General features: G+C 47.9%; 3 protein-coding genes and 1 non-coding gene across 4 annotated transcripts; 3 read left to right on the top strand and 1 right to left on the bottom strand.

The window, feature by feature from the left end:
- Positions 1–382: 382 nt before the first annotated feature.
- Positions 383–1,998, top strand: LOC125562979. Its single transcript, XM_048727403.1, has 3 exons — positions 383–663; positions 1,005–1,103; positions 1,496–1,998. The coding sequence occupies exons 1-3, from the start codon at positions 439–441 to the stop codon at positions 1,604–1,606; spliced, it is 435 nt and encodes a 144-aa protein (XP_048583360.1). The 5' UTR covers positions 383–438; the 3' UTR covers positions 1,607–1,998.
- Positions 1,999–2,024: 26 nt separating this feature from the next.
- LOC116613856 lies at positions 2,025–5,569 on the bottom strand. The gene is made up of 2 exons (XR_007308033.1): positions 3,626–5,569; positions 2,025–3,013 (listed from the first exon to the last, which is right to left on the bottom strand). It is a non-coding gene; the product is annotated as an uncharacterized LOC116613856 (transcript).
- A 3,223-nt stretch (positions 5,570–8,792) lies between these two features.
- On the top strand, positions 8,793–12,923 carry LOC116613862. Its single transcript, XM_048727974.1, has 2 exons — positions 8,793–8,997; positions 9,214–12,923. The coding sequence occupies exons 1-2, from the start codon at positions 8,793–8,795 to the stop codon at positions 12,921–12,923; spliced, it is 3,915 nt and encodes a 1,304-aa protein (XP_048583931.1).
- Positions 12,924–13,152: 229 nt separating this feature from the next.
- On the top strand, positions 13,153–14,388 carry LOC116613861. The gene has a single exon (XM_048727973.1). The coding sequence runs from the start codon at positions 13,153–13,155 to the stop codon at positions 14,386–14,388; it is 1,236 nt and encodes a 411-aa protein (XP_048583930.1).
- The last annotated feature ends 1,084 nt before the right edge of the window (positions 14,389–15,472 follow it).

The following is a 15,472-nucleotide window of genomic DNA, read 5'->3' as shown; positions in this document are numbered from 1 at the left end:
AATAATGAATACTTTTTAGGCCATTTACGAGTGCAATTTCTTAAAATGATTTAATAATGGCAGGCTGATTAGAGGCTTCTCTTTGGATTGCTAAGGATTATAAAACGGTGTGGTAATGGAGATTTAGTTTCTCCATATTATTTCCTTGAGAGGTGGAACGCACTGATTGCAACAAATCGATAATAGAATATCGAATAGTCGATATAGTTATGCTATACCAGCGATGGAAAAAAGTATTGAACAGTTAAAAAAAATTGTCAGATATCAAATGGATAGTGAAAGCTTCCATTACTAAGTATAATCGCTAGTAGTAAAGAGGGCTGCTATAGGCGACGCAATTTTCCCCTTCGTAAACCATCGTTGCCATTTGGAACGGTCGTTGTCATTTTAAGAACGGCCGTTGCCATTTAAAACAGTCGTTGTCATTTTAGCCCATTTATGATGTCATACTCGTATCTCCGGCGATCGGAAAACGCTCCGAGACATCACGCGCGAGTGCCTTTGGGTTCCCTGTGGTACAAGAGCCCCGCACGTGAGTTTTGTGTTTACAATAAGGCGGAACAAGAAGCATCCACGTGCGAACAACAACAACGCGATTCTCCCCCTACAATGCATCCGATTCGGAAACCAACCGGCTGGAACGCATTTTACCAGTCAGTTGCGGTAAGTTAATAGGTCTAATAGCAATCCGTGAAATAAAATATCTGCAATTTAGAAAGTCCATACCAGTAAACTCTCTCACAGTGGTGGGAGTCTCAAGATTTCGGCCATGTCGCAATTCTATTTAAAAAAAAAAAGGTATACAATTTCTATACTCTCCCTCATTTGCTCTATCTCTTCGGCTTTCTCGTAAATTTACTGACTGTACATCATTTAACCATATTTACAACACGATTTCTCTCTGAGTTTGGTTGACAGAAAATGTAAACTATCCAACAACCTACTGCGAATCTTTGGAATTCTTTTTTAAGTCGCTTAGAGGTTATTGTTTTTGCTGTCTTTAGCCAGATGTACAGAAACAGCTGAGTGATGGGGCAGGAATCGGAAAATTTTCCACGGTCGTTGGCAGAATGTGGAAAAAATTGCCTGCGGACAGAAGAAAGGTTTGTCCATTGAATGAAAGATCAAAGTTCAACTATCCAACCTTTTCTATTTTCTTTGTTTTCTATTGCACCCCACCTTGGGGGAGGGTGGGGAAAATGTGGGGCATTTTCTTGTGGATTCAGGTATTCAGCTGACTATTTTTTACCCTTCATAATATTATAATACAAAATTGTTAGATCATTTTGAAGTTTGATAGGTTTCCCACAGTCTGTAGTGTTTAGAACATTTGTGAAGTGAAATCTAGAGTTTGCTCTTGGTTCGCTCATACAATTTTTTAAATTTCACTTTGCAGTTTGTTCTACAACATCCCTCCATTAACTATGATGACCATGAGCTAGCATATTGTATGGCAGTTGTATTAAAAAGCTTATGTTATTTATTGTTTCAACAGTACTGGAAGGACAAGGCACAAAGCATAAGAGAGGATCTTGACACAGGCATGGCAACGAAGAATAAGTGTGCTTCTTGTCAAACAGAATTTTCCAGAAGTAAAGATACTTAAAAGTATCATGAAAAAGGATGTCATCCATGCGTTTGCAATGAATGCAATGAAACATTCGACCATGAAAACAAGTTAAAAAGACACATCAACAAAAAGCATGCAGCAAGCTTCAAGTGTGGGGACTGCGGAAAGACTTTTGCAGAGAAAAGAAACCTCATTAGGCACAGCAAGTCTCATCAGTAGTCCTCTCTGTTGTTATCAGTTTTGAGTAAAAGACAACAAGTGAGGACATGTTTTTTAGACAATAATAGAGGAAGGGGTGCAGAAAATATTCTATTAGTAGTAGTATTAGTAGATTAGTACAACCTCCATGGTCAAGTCAAAAGAGAATTGAGAATTGGAATTTTATACAGTTTTGTTATATGTCTGATTAAATAAACATTTAAATAGTACAAATCAGTGATCAGAAGCCTTTTAGTAATTTGCAGCAACACTTGTTTTTAATAAGAAATCCTGGAAAAACTAGGGGTCAACTTAGACACTAAACAACATAAAAACATAAATTTTTACAATATTTTAGGGGTTTGACTTATACACACGGTTGACTTATACATGGTCATATATGGCAATAAGAAACTATACAATAATTTTAAAAATAGTGTCAACTTTTTTTACTACATTTTTTTCCTCTGCATATGCTTTGTTTTTGACATCATTGTATGTGAGCCAGATTTCTTACTGCCTTGTGTGTTGGACTGTACCGCTTTAGCCAGGTCATGGCCACGCTTGCGTTTTCTTGTAGGCCCTTGTAATGACTGCAGCTGTACTGGTCTACCCTTAAGGGTGGCCTGCTGGCTTCCATTCCCATTTTTACTTTTTCTGTTGGGTTGTACTCTAATTTTCTTCCCCTTTCCTGTTTTTTTAGTTTCAACAGATCCAAAGTTGAAAAGGGCAGTTGTAAGTTTTGCGTGCATTGATGTTGGAGATGTCAAAGATGCAACTCTTTTTGAGAATTGCATGAAACCTTTGGCTAAGTTTGCATCCCCTGTGTTTTTAAGCTTTTCTGTTATCAAATTGCAAGACTTCATAAGTGCATCTGCTGCTGTTTCAATAGAAGAATCTTCTGCATCACCAGTTACTGATGTGGTGTCAGGCATTGACACGTCTTGAATTGTTTCATCAAGATAGGACTGTGATGCATCCTGATCATCAGAATCCGAATCAGGTAGTACATTTACCCCAGGGTTACTGCTTTCTCGGGCACGCAAAGTGCTATAACATGAAAGAGGCAGTGATTCTCCTATGGCAATCCAAGCCAATTTCTGTCTCATTTCTGGCTGAGTCACTGGAACAAAATTGATACAATGGGCTTTATTTGCAGACCAAAATACATACTGATGCTTGCAAGGGCTTCCATCTTTTCCCACTTCACAACTACACATCCCAAGTGTCATGTCAACTGTATAGCTGAAATTTGAGAAAACAATGGCTGGGTTACACTTTTAGTGAGTACAAACTCTAACAAATATTGGGAGGCTCAGTTGATTTATTTTTTTTAAAACAAGGAATTGTCTTCATTTGTATCCTTGTCCACACAAGAAAAACAGAAAAGAAAACAGATTTGAACGTAGCAATTATTTATATCAGAAAGTCCCAAATTCAGACAATTCAGTGTTTATGTTTAAGGGGGTCTACTTGGGGGGAAGGGGAGGGAGGGGTAAAAAGTTCTAGGAATGTCGATGTGGGGACATAAAAGTTTTAAAGTGATTGAAGGGGGAAAAAGACATCTTGTAGGCCTTGAATCTAGAAATATTATCATTGGGAGTACAGTATAGCAGAATATAATCTGGGATTAACCATCCCGTCATTGATTATAGGGGTTATTGGAGGGGGTGGGGTGGTCAACATGTTTTGGGGTTTCTACTGGGGGTCAACAGTTTTGATGTTGCAAAAGGGAGGGTTGTACAGGAAACAAAAACTCAAGTAGAGTGCCACAGAATGCCACCCAACCAAACCATAAATAATAAACACTTCCTAAATGGCACATACATGCACAAGCTGTGACAACAGTTAGTTTACCTTTCATTGTTCTTTGATGAGCTCCTAACTTTAAACACATCATTGTTGAACTTTTCAACAGTTGATAGATACAAGTCGCGTTCCCTTAAATCAGGAGTGCGAAAACCTGAGCTACCATCCGTTCCTTTACCCATAAAGCGCCGTCTGTAAAGACCATCAAAGCTGCCATCAGCTATGGAGAACAATTTGTCTTTATAGTGGTCCTCCAACTCAACTGTGAGCTTGCTGATAAGCCCGACAACGTTGTACTTCTTAACTCTCCTCAGAATTGTATCCTTCAGTACTAAAAACTGTGCCTCAGCAAAATTATTAGTGTGGTTGCCTCTTACTCGTAGTTCTGTACGAAAGCAAAGAGCAAATGCCTCCTTCTCAATATACAGAGTTCCCAAATAGTCAACCAGATTTGGATAACATTTGCATTTGTCATCATTCAACAGTTCAGAAAAGCAGTCCTCAAACAGTTCCTCTGTTTCTGCATACAAGCTCTTCTTAAAAAGACTGAGGATGTAGGGACGATCAACTTGATTGATACCATGGCTGGTCTCATGTAGCCACCTCCAAACCTGCTGAAGCATGTGAAAAATGCATAGAAGCAGTTTACAGGATGGCCACACTGAGTTGAGAGCATTGCGTTCCTCTTTGCAATTGTCGGTTAAAATGACCTCAGGGCCAACTTTTGGTCCACGGCCATAAAAAGCATAGTCTGGCAAGCATGACTGTAGCATCTCAAAACCCTGCTTCAAGGATTTTTTTCTTTCATCACTTGTAATAAGGATACCTAATGGCAGAGCTCCAGCAACATTGTGCGTGCACACAACAAACACTTTTAAGTTGTGTTCTTCGGTATTTGAAGTGGCATCAATAAAAACTAGTTCGGCTGATTGCTGGACTTCTTGTGCACACGTTTCATAAGTGGTGAGATAACTGTAATTATCAGAGGTGTATCCTCACCTCCATAAATTTGGTGCATTGTGCTAGCTTCTGGGTTTGCTTTTCTGTATTCTAATTTTTCTACCATTTTTGAAAACATCAAGTGGCCTGTCCCGCCATATCTCTCCTTGCACATCTGGGTGTATAGATACGAAAAATCTCTCCTTCTTGGCATTAAAGACCGATTGGCCTTTTTCCCGTGGTAGTCAAGTTCATCCTTGCATGACTCTCTCAAGTCTTTCAGGCACTGCTGTCTAGCAGTGGATGGGGTGCAGCCACTTTCAAAGAGTTTCATTACTTTGTCAATAACTTCTGGTAAAACATCATGAAAATTCGAGGCTTCAAGAGTATCGACTGAATGATTCTGATCCCAAGTAATCTCAATCGTGCAACAGCCATCACAAGCGATCTTGACAAACATTTGGAAAGGGCAGTTAGTGTTTTTTACCCTTGCAGAAGGGTTCAGCAGTAACTTCTTCTGTGGGTCCTTGCTTGGGCTCCAGTTCCTGGTGTTGTGGTGGCACCTATAATAGTTTTTCAGGGCACACCGTTTTGTTGGCTTTTTCTTGGTCTTGATTCGAACAGTAATGCTGTTAATCGCTTCATATTCGTCCAGCCATCCATCTAGATTCTCGGTAGTTACCTCTTCTGTTTGGATAATCGCCTTGAACTTCTCCTCTACACCCGAAAGCTCTTTCACGTGATAAGTACAGTCTTCTGGGAGTGTTTCGATGAATCTATTTTCGTCAATAGATTTACTTTCAAAAGGTTTGGATTGAGAATTTACTTCTTCTATCGCAGCTTTGATCAAGTCGTTCATGTCCGCCATTTTGGAAATTTGTTTTTTCCGACGTGATATGGACTATAGTTCAACGGGCCGACGAAACTCCGAGTAAATATTGACTCGACGAACTCGCCCCACGTTTTTTTAAATGGCAACGACCGTTCTTAAAATGACAACGACCGTTCCAAATGGCAACGATGGTTTACGAAAAGGAAAATTGCATAGGGGACATAGGCGACAAAACAACCCTAATGCGCATGCGTGGTTCGGTGACGTCACGGGTGGCGTGAGCCAATAGGGTAAACGGATTCTAGGCGACAAAATACCCCGCGGCGTGACGCGAAAAACACGTCTGGCGTGAGCCAATGGGTTACACGGATTCTAGGTGACTATTGTGGATTACTGGTGCGTGATGTGTGATGTGTAGTAAAGAGGGCTGCTATAGGCGACATAGGCGACAAAACAACCCTAATGCGCATGCGTGGTTCGGTGACGTCACGGGTGGCGTGAGCCAATAGGGTAAACGGATTCTAGGCGACAAAATACCCCGCGGCGTGACGCGAAAAACACGTCTGGCGTGAGCCAATGGGGTACACGGATTCTAGGTGACTATTGTGGATTACTGGTGCGTGATGTGTGATGTGTAGTAAAGAGGGCTGCTATAGGCGACATAGGCGATAAAACAACCCTAATGCGCATGCGTGGTTCGGTGACGTCACGGGTGGCGTGAGCCAATAGGGTAAACGGATTCTAGGCGACAAAATACCCCGCGGCGTGACGCGAAAAACACGTCTGGCGTGAGCCAATGGGGTACACGGATTCTAGGTGACTATTGTGGATTACTGGTGCGTGATGTGTGATGTGTAGTAAAGAGGGCTGCTATAGGCGACATAGGCGACAAAACAACCCTAATGCGCATGCGTGGTTCGGTGACGTCACGGGTGGCGTGAGCCAATAGGGTAAACGGATTCTAGGCGACAAAATACCCCGCGGCGTGACGCGAAAAACACGTCTGGCGTGAGCCAATGGGTTACACGGATTCTAGGTGACTATTGTGGATTACTGGTGCGTGATGTGTGATGTGTAGTAAAGAGGGCTGCTATAGGCGACATAGGCGACAAAACAACCCTAATGCGCATGCGTGGTTCGGTGACGTCACGGGTGGCGTGAGCCAATAGGGTAAACGGATTCTAGGCGACAAAATACCCCGCGGCGTGACGCGAAAAACACGTCTGGCGTGAGCCAATGGGGTACACGGATTCTAGGTGACTATTGTGGATTACTGGTGCGTGATGTGTGATGTGTAGTAAAGAGGGCTGCTATAGGCGACATAGGCGATAAAACAACCCTAATGCGCATGCGTGGTTCGGTGACGTCACGGGTGGCGTGAGCCAATAGGGTAAACGGATTCTAGGCGACAAAATACCCCGCGGCGTGACGCGAAAAACACGTCTGGCGTGAGCCAATGGGGTACACGGATTCTAGGTGACTATTGTGGATTACTGGTGCGTGATGTGTGATGTGTAGTAAAGAGGGCTGCTATAGGCGACATAGGCGACAAAACAACCCTAATGCGCATGCGAGGTTCGGTGACGTCACGGGTGGCGTGAGCCAATAGGGTAAACGGATTCTAGGCGACAAAATACCCCGCGGCGTGACGCGAAAAACACGTCTGGCGTGAGCCAATGGGTTACACGGATTCTAGGTGACTATTGTGGATTACTGGTGCGTGATGTGTGATGTGTAGTAAAGAGGGCAGCTATAGGCGACATAGGCGACAAAACAACCCTAATGCGCATGCGTGGTTCGGTGACGTCACGGGTGGCGTGAGCCAATAGGGTAAACGGATTCTAGGCGACAAAATACCCCGCGGCGTGACGCAAAAAACACGTCTGGCGTGAGCCAATGGGGTACACGGATTCTAGGTGACTATTGTGGATTACTGGTGCGTGATGTGTGATGTGTAGTAAAGAGGGCTGCTATAGGCGACATAGGCGACAAAACAACCCTAATGCGCATGCGTGGTTCGGTGACGTCACGGGTGGCGTGAGCTAATAGGGTAAACGGATTCTAGGCGACAAAATACCCCGCGGCGTGACGCGAAAAACACGTCTGGCGTGAGCCAATGGGGTACACGGATTCTAGGTGACTATTGTGGATTACTGGTGCGTGATGTGTGATGTGTAGTAAAGAGGGCTGCTATAGGCGACATAGGCGATAAAACAACCCTAATGCGCATGCGTGGTTCGGTGACGTCACGGGTGGCGTGAGCCAATAGGGTAAACGGATTCTAGGCGACAAAATACCCCGCGGCGTGACGCGAAAAACACGTCTGGCGTGAGCCAATGGGGTACACGGATTCTAGGTGACTATTGTGGATTACTGGTGCGTGATGTGTGATGTGTAGTAAAGAGGGCTGCTATAGGCGACATAGGCGACAAAACAACCCTAATGCGCATGCGAGGTTCGGTGACGTCACGGGTGGCGTGAGCCAATAGGGTAAACGGATTCTAGGCGACAAAATACCCCGCGGCGTGACGCGAAAAACACGTCTGGCGTGAGCCAATGGGTTACACGGATTCTAGGTGACTATTGTGGATTACTGGTGCGTGATGTGTGATGTGTAGTAAAGAGGGCAGCTATAGGCGACATAGGCGACAAAACAACCCTAATGCGCATGCGTGGTTCGGTGACGTCACGGGTGGCGTGAGCCAATAGGGTAAACGGATTCTAGGCGACAAAATACCCCGCGGCGTGACGCAAAAAACACGTCTGGCGTGAGCCAATGGGGTACACGGATTCTAGGTGACTATTGTGGATTACTGGTGCGTGATGTGTGATGTGTAGTAAAGAGGGCTGCTATAGGCGACATAGGCGACAAAACAACCCTAATGCGCATGCGTGGTTCGGTGACGTCACGGGTGGCGTGAGCTAATAGGGTAAACGGATTCTAGGCGACAAAATACCCCGCGGCGTGACGCGAAAAACACGTCTGGCGTGAGCCAATGGGGTACACGGATTCTAGGTGACTATTGTGGATTACTGGTGCGTGATGTGTGACGGGTCTGGGATTGGCTGGAGCGCGCGGTGACGTCAATGCTAGAGAAAGGTATATAGGGAGAGTAGGAAGCGGGTATAAGTTACCGTTAGCCATAACGATGAAGTGTTTCTGCGGAGTCGATGTGAAACAGGCAGGTTCAGCCCTTAAGTGTGGTACGCCAATCGATTTCAAAAACGATCAACTGGGGTGCGGTTTTTATTTCAGTCCTGAAGACGCAGAAGCTGTCAAAGAAGCTATCGGTGACGGAACTGGTATCGACGAGTTCCCAAGGTGCGGTCACGATTTGATCTGCAGCCCCGGAGTAAGTTCTGGTCAGTATTCCAAAGGACGAGCCTACTTCCAACGTACTCTTCGCGGGGTACGTTTCACTTCCTTTTAGCGGTGTTTTAACCATGCCCAACAATAGTGATAACGAGTGGCTTCAGCGTTTGCTAGAGTTGTTACCAGAACCCTCTGAAGGGGGAGAAGAAGAAGAAGGAGAAGAAGAGGATGGCGGACAATTGCCTGCCGATTTTTTCTATGATGCGTTTGCGGACTCCCCCCAGTTTGCTTCTTTTGATGAACTGTTCGACTATATCCCTCATGATGATGATGATGGTGATGATGATGGTGCTACTGGTGATGATGATGATGGTGATGAGGGACAACAAGGGGGTGGGTCTAAACGGGCGCGGCGCGATTCGTACTCCTCCGAGGGTAGTGTCGGTGATGGCGGCGAGGGCGTGAGGTACGAGTTACGCCAGACAGCTTCTAAGCATTCCACGAAATTGAAGACTGGTCTTACCGATTACAGATTGAATGTGGGTATTCCAGCACGGGGTACCATTAGGGAGGCGTTGGGGGATTTGGAGGCGGTGTTGGATCAGCTGTTTGACGAGATACTGGAGGGTCTGGAGGATCACGATTATGCGCGTATCACCTTTGACGCCCCAAGTTTGACGAATCCCATTGCCTTACCTTATATGCGTCGCAGCCAGATCACCGCCCAGCGTGCCATAGCGGTGATCGAGACGGTGGTGCAATCCAACGAAAAGTTTATGTTTGAAGGGGATTTCGACGTGCATGTGATCCACACTCGCATGCCTTCGGGGTCTGGGAAACGGAACAGCAGTACTCTGTACACTGCCGATCTTGACACGTGGCGAAAGGGAAAGAAGAGCATTATTCGCATCCACAACAACGATGAAATGTGTGCAGCTCGGTCTATCGTGGTTGGTATAGCCCATGTGACCAAGGACCCTGACTTTCGCAAATTGTACTATGTGAGGAGAGAGCGGGGTTTCAACAACGTCCTGCAGACGGAACGTGCTAGGGCTCTACACGCCGCTGCCGGCGTTCCCTATGGTCCGTGTGGTATCCCTGAGATCCAACGGTTCCAAGATCATTTGGCAGGGCGCGGGATAGAGTTAAATGTTGTGTCCAGGGAGAATGCGAACACGGTGATTTACTGTGGGGCTCTGCCTAACCCTGAGCACCAACTGTACCTTTACTATGCCAAGGGGCATTACGACTACATCAAGAGCATGACGGCGGTGCTGGGAAGGAGCTATTTTTGCACAGCGTGCAAGAAGGGTCATAACAACAAACGACACAGTTGTGTGGACGATTGCAACAGTTGTGGAGAGGTGGGGTGTTCTCCTTCAGCCCCACCTCCCGAACAGAATTTCCGTTGGAATTGGAGGTATTGTGAAGAGTGCAACAGATACTTCCGTACCCCAAAATGCTTCGACAACCATAAGCTGGTAAAGTCTAGGGGTAAAGGATTTTTCAATAAGAGCAAAGTGAAGTCGTGGTCCTATTGTCAGCGCTACCATAAGTGCGGCACGTGCGAGAAGCTTATCGACATGCACCTCCCCCGTAAGGAGGGGAAGGAGCATGTGTGTGGAGAGTACAAGTGCTCCGTTTGCAAAGAGATGGTCCCCCCGGACCACTTGTGCTATGTCACAACCGGTAGTGCTGCTCTCCCCAAGGACTGTGACGCCGGTGACAAAGGCCGTACACGGTGGATTATCTTTGACTTTGAGGCGATGCCGCTAGAGTCCAAGCATACCGTGAATTTTGTTGGTGTGCAGAAAGTGTGCGATGTTTGCAAAGGATGGCCCATGGATCGTCTTGAGTGTGACACATGTGGGATTCGAAAACGTAGCTTCGACACACTCCAAGCGTTCTGCGACTGGCTGTTTGGGGGCGAGAATTCCGGCTACACCTGCTTGGCCCACAACTTCAAGGGGTACGACTCCTATTTTATTTTAGAGTACCTTTTTGAAAACGGAATCAAGCCCAGTGTGATCTTCACCGGGGGTAAAGTTATGCACTTGGCGGTGGCATCACTCAAGATTGATATGAAGTGCACGTTGAATTTTCTACAAATGCCGTTGGCCAGTCTTCCCAAGGCGTTTGGGTTCCAGGACGTTGCCCAGAAGGGGGTGTTTCCTCACTTCTTCAATACCCGCGAACACCAAAACTACGTGGGGCCCATGCCGGACCTGTGTTACTACGATCTCAAAGGGATGAAGGAGGAAGATGCACGTGCAGTATCCCTCTGGCACCAGGAGCAAGTGGCCCAGGGTGCTGTGTTCGATCTAAAAAAAGAGCTCGCTACTTACTGTCATCAAGACGTGGAGGTGTTGAAGAGGGCAGTGGTGGCTTTCGACGAGCTGATTATGGGGGCGGTTGGCCTTCATCCTTTTGAGATGGCAATCACCATAGCATCGTTGTCTAGCAAGATTTTGCGGGCGTGTTTCCTTGAGGAAGAGTCCATTGGCTCGGTCCCATTGCGTGGCTACCGCGGTCATGATGTCCAGTCCCTGAAAGCCCTGCAATGGTTAAAGTACCTGGAACACCGCGAAGGGGTGTTTATTCAACATGCGGGAAACCGTGGGGAGAAGTGCTTACCTGGGGGGATCAAGGTGGATGGTTATGCCGAAGCCACCAACACAGTGTACCAGTACCAGGGTTGCTTTTACCATGGGTGCTCTGTGTGCTTCAAACCTGACACCGTGAACCCCCAAACGAATACCACGATGCGAGAGCTCCGAGACCAGACACTGGCCATGGAGTTGCGCATCCGGGATCGCGGGTACAACTACGTGGAAGTATGGGAGTGTGAATTCGACGCCCAATTGAAGAGCGATGCGCAACTCCAAGCGCTTGTGGGTGATGTGGAGCATGCTAAACCTTTAGAGGCTCACGACGCTTTCTTTGGCGGGAGGACGAACGCCATCAACCTGCACTACGAGGCCAAACTGGAGACGGGGGAGGAGATTCGTTACTACGATTTTACTTCGCTCTACCCCTGGGTGAACGCCATGTGTGAATACCCGGTGGGTCATCCCGATGCCATCGTCACCGAGGACTTTGCCGAGGATCTTCACGCGTATAAGGGGTTAATGAAGGTCCGCATGCTCCCCCCGCGGCACCTTTTTTTCCCCGTTCTCCCTGTACGCGTGAATTCCAAATTGATGTTTCCTCTCTGCTTGCGATGCGCTGAGTTGGAGTGGCAGGGTTCGTGCTCTCATTCCGACGAAGAGCGGGCGTTCACCGGCACGTGGTGCCACCCTGAGGTCTACAAGGCCCTTGAAAAAGGTTACACTGTTGTCAAGGTGTACGAAGTGTGGCACTGGGAACAGTGGGACTGTCTTTTCAAGGAGTACATTAAGACCTTCCTGAAATTCAAACAGGAGGCCTCAGGGTGGCCCGCTTGGTGTGTTACCGACGCCGAGAAACAGCAGTATCTCGACGACTACGAGCAGCACGAAGGGGTACGCCTGGACCCCGCCAAGGTGGAAAAGAACCCAGGGCTTCGTAGTGTGGCGAAGATGCTCCTGAACTGTATGTGGGGGAAGTTTGGGGAGCAAACCAACCCAAGACGGACCAAGTACGTGGATGAGCCAAAAGAGTTTTTTGGCTTGTTGCTGGACGACCATGTGGACGTGACCAATGTGCTGATCGTGAATGATGATCTTCTACAAGTCCACTATAGAATGTGTGAAGAGTTTAAAGGGATGAAACCCCACACGAATGTCATCATTGCTGCTATGACGACAACCTGGGCCAGGCTCAAACTGTACCAAGTGATGGAGGGGTTGCAGGAACGCTGTCTCTACCACGACACAGACAGTGTTATCTTTGTTCACCGACCGGGGGAGTGGGAGCCACCTCTGGGGGACCACTTGGGAGATTTAACCAGTGAACTGGAAGAGGGAGATTACATCGACCACTTCGCTTCTACTGGCCCCAAGAGTTATGGTTACACGACACGTCGTGGTGACTCCGTGTGTAAAGTGAAAGGGCTCCACTTGAACCTTCGTACTTCGAGGATTGTGAATCTCGAGACTATGTTGGATCTTTTGTACGTGGAGGAGGGTGGCGAGCGTCATGTCATCCTCCCTTACACGATCCAGCGCAATGTGGACAGGAGGACTTTGCACACCGTGCCAACCAAGAAAACCTTCAGGGTGGTGTACAACAAACGGGTGCGCAGAGGGATGCTCACGTACCCGTATGGCCACCACCTTTTGTAGGGGTAACCTGTTGATAATAAATAAAAAAAGATGTTTTTCCCCAGTTAGTGTTGGTGTGTTTTTTCGCATAAATAGGGGGATCGGGGTGGGTTTGGTATCAGTCTCGACATGGGATGCTTCGGTGCGGACCCCATTCACCCGCGTTTCGATTTTCGTGCAGCGTTGGAGCGCCTACGTTGTATCACTGCATGCTGCGGGGGGAAGGTAAACATCCAAGACTCGCAACTTGATGGCAAACCCCCCAAAGTCAAGAGTACCGGTGAAAAAATATGGTTCGAAGAAGAAAAAGAAGGGTCTGAAGGTGGGGAGGGTAGAGAAGAAGGGGGAGGAGGAGGGGAAGAAGTTGAGTCAGAAAGCTGTCGACAGGCTTCTTCACCAAATCTACTACGATCCGAGGCACCCTGCGGCGCTGGGGGGAGTGGACAAACTACTCCGAGTGGTACGTTCCAAAGGGGTGAGCAGGGACCGCGTCGCTTCGTGGTTACGAAGTCAATCCAGTTACACGCTCCATAAGCCCTACAAGCGCCGCTACTCACGTCAACGGGTGATCGTGAATGGGAAAGACGAACAATGGCAAGCCGATTTGGTGGACATGCAGAAACTGAAATCCCACAACGATGGCCACAAATACAGCCTCACCGTCATCGACGTGTTGAGCAAGTACGGCTGGGCCATCCCCCTAAAAGACAAAACAGGCCCCCAGATTGTTCAGGCGTTGACCATCATTTTCAAGGGGGGCCGGTTGCCCGAAAAGCTTCAAACGGACGATGGGACTGAGTTCAAAAACCGGACTTTCCAAACGTTTCTCTCCTCCCACGGGATTATCTTTTTCACCACACGTAGTGAGATGAAGGCTTCGATCGTGGAACGGTTCAATCGTACTCTCAAAACTTGGATGTGGCGTTGGTTCACCCACGGGGAGACGCGCCGGTATGTGGACATGTTACCTGGGTTGGTGGATAACTACAACCATTCCTACCACCGGAGCATCCGTCGTGCCCCAGCGGACGTCGTGACGTACGATGACGCCCAGGAGGTGTGGCGCATTTTGTATGGGGGTGGGGAGCAAGCGAAATCCAAGAAAGGGGGCAAGAGAAAACCGGCGCCTAAATTTTACGTGGGGGATAAAGTGAGAGTGAGTAAAGCCAAGCATGTGTTCGCCAAGGGGTACACCCCCAACTGGACGGAAGAAGTGTTCACGATCGCCCAACGGTACAATGACCCAAAACAAAACACCTACGCGTACCGGATCCGCGAGTACGATGGGACTTGGTTAGAAGGCCGTTTTTACGAACCCGAGTTACAAGCGGTGCGCTTTGACGAAGAGGAGAAGTTGTACCGTATCGAGAAAGTGCTTAAGACACGCGGGAAGGGGGCGAAGAAGGAGCATTTGGTGAAGTGGCGTGGGTGGCCTGCCAAGTACAACAGTTGGGTGCCTGCGCGGGAAGTGCATAAAATAGCGTGAACCCCAAGCCCCCACTGTCACTTTGTTTTGCCCACCATGGCAGAGAGACTAGCGTTCCACGTCATGTTACCCAGCAATGCTGTCCAAGACGCACTTCCTGGCAACACCATAGGGAATTACAAAATACGCACACCCAAGGCCTTTGATCTACGTGAGGGAAAATTGGAAGTGGCGATGAGACAAATCATTTATCCCATCACCTGGGAGACGTTTGTGCCGGAAGACAGCGACATTTGGGTGCACCACCGAGTTATCCACCCTACGTACAAGGCGGCTAACCCAACGGGGAATGTGGCCTCTAAGGACACGGTTTGGCAGTGGACCTACATTAAATTGAAAGACTTCCAGTCCGGCACGTGGGCGCAAATAGCCACCAATCTGAAAGAGGCGCTCGACCAACTCAACGACGGGTACGCCGAGGAGAGGGTGCGTATGGGTGCCACATCCCCCTACTTTACTACGACTGTCGAAGAAGCAGGTGGAAGCAGAAGCAGGTGGACATTGAAGTGAAGAAATATTGCCATCTCCTCCTACGTCCACGGATTGCGAAGCTTTTAGGATTCTACCACAAGATTTCGGGGGTGTGGAGGGCCATGGAGGGGTTCGTTGATGGGGAGCACCCAAAGTTCCCACCCGGCTACGAAGCTGATGCGGAGAAAACTCTACAACACTGGGTACCCATTGCTTACGATGAGCAGTCCCCTTACCGCGATGCTATATCCCACACATTCACGGCCCAGAAACCGGGACACGCGTCCTTTCGATAGGCTGCACGTGCATTCGAACGTGTCCGAGAGAAGCTTTATCGTCGGGGAAGGTACCACCAACCTCATGCGGGTGATCTCCCCCGAGGGGGAACACGGCCATGCAGTGGAACGGAATTTCACCAACCCTTATTATTTCCCAGTACGCACCCAGCTGCTGGATATGATCCACATCTATATAACCGATGAAAAAGGGCGCGACATTTCATTCCAGTCTGGGGCGGTGGTGGCGACATTACACTTCCGGCGTGTCCAATTTTACTGAGCCATGGCGGCCAGGCAATTTGTCCTGAGCGTGTCCAGCACCCAAAAGGTGAAAG

This window comes from Nematostella vectensis, chromosome 5 (assembly GCF_932526225.1).
Source record: "Nematostella vectensis chromosome 5, jaNemVect1.1, whole genome shotgun sequence".
NCBI classification, from domain to species: Eukaryota; Metazoa; Cnidaria; class Anthozoa; order Actiniaria; family Edwardsiidae; genus Nematostella; species Nematostella vectensis.
This window is presented reverse-complemented; position numbering and strand designations above follow the sequence as displayed.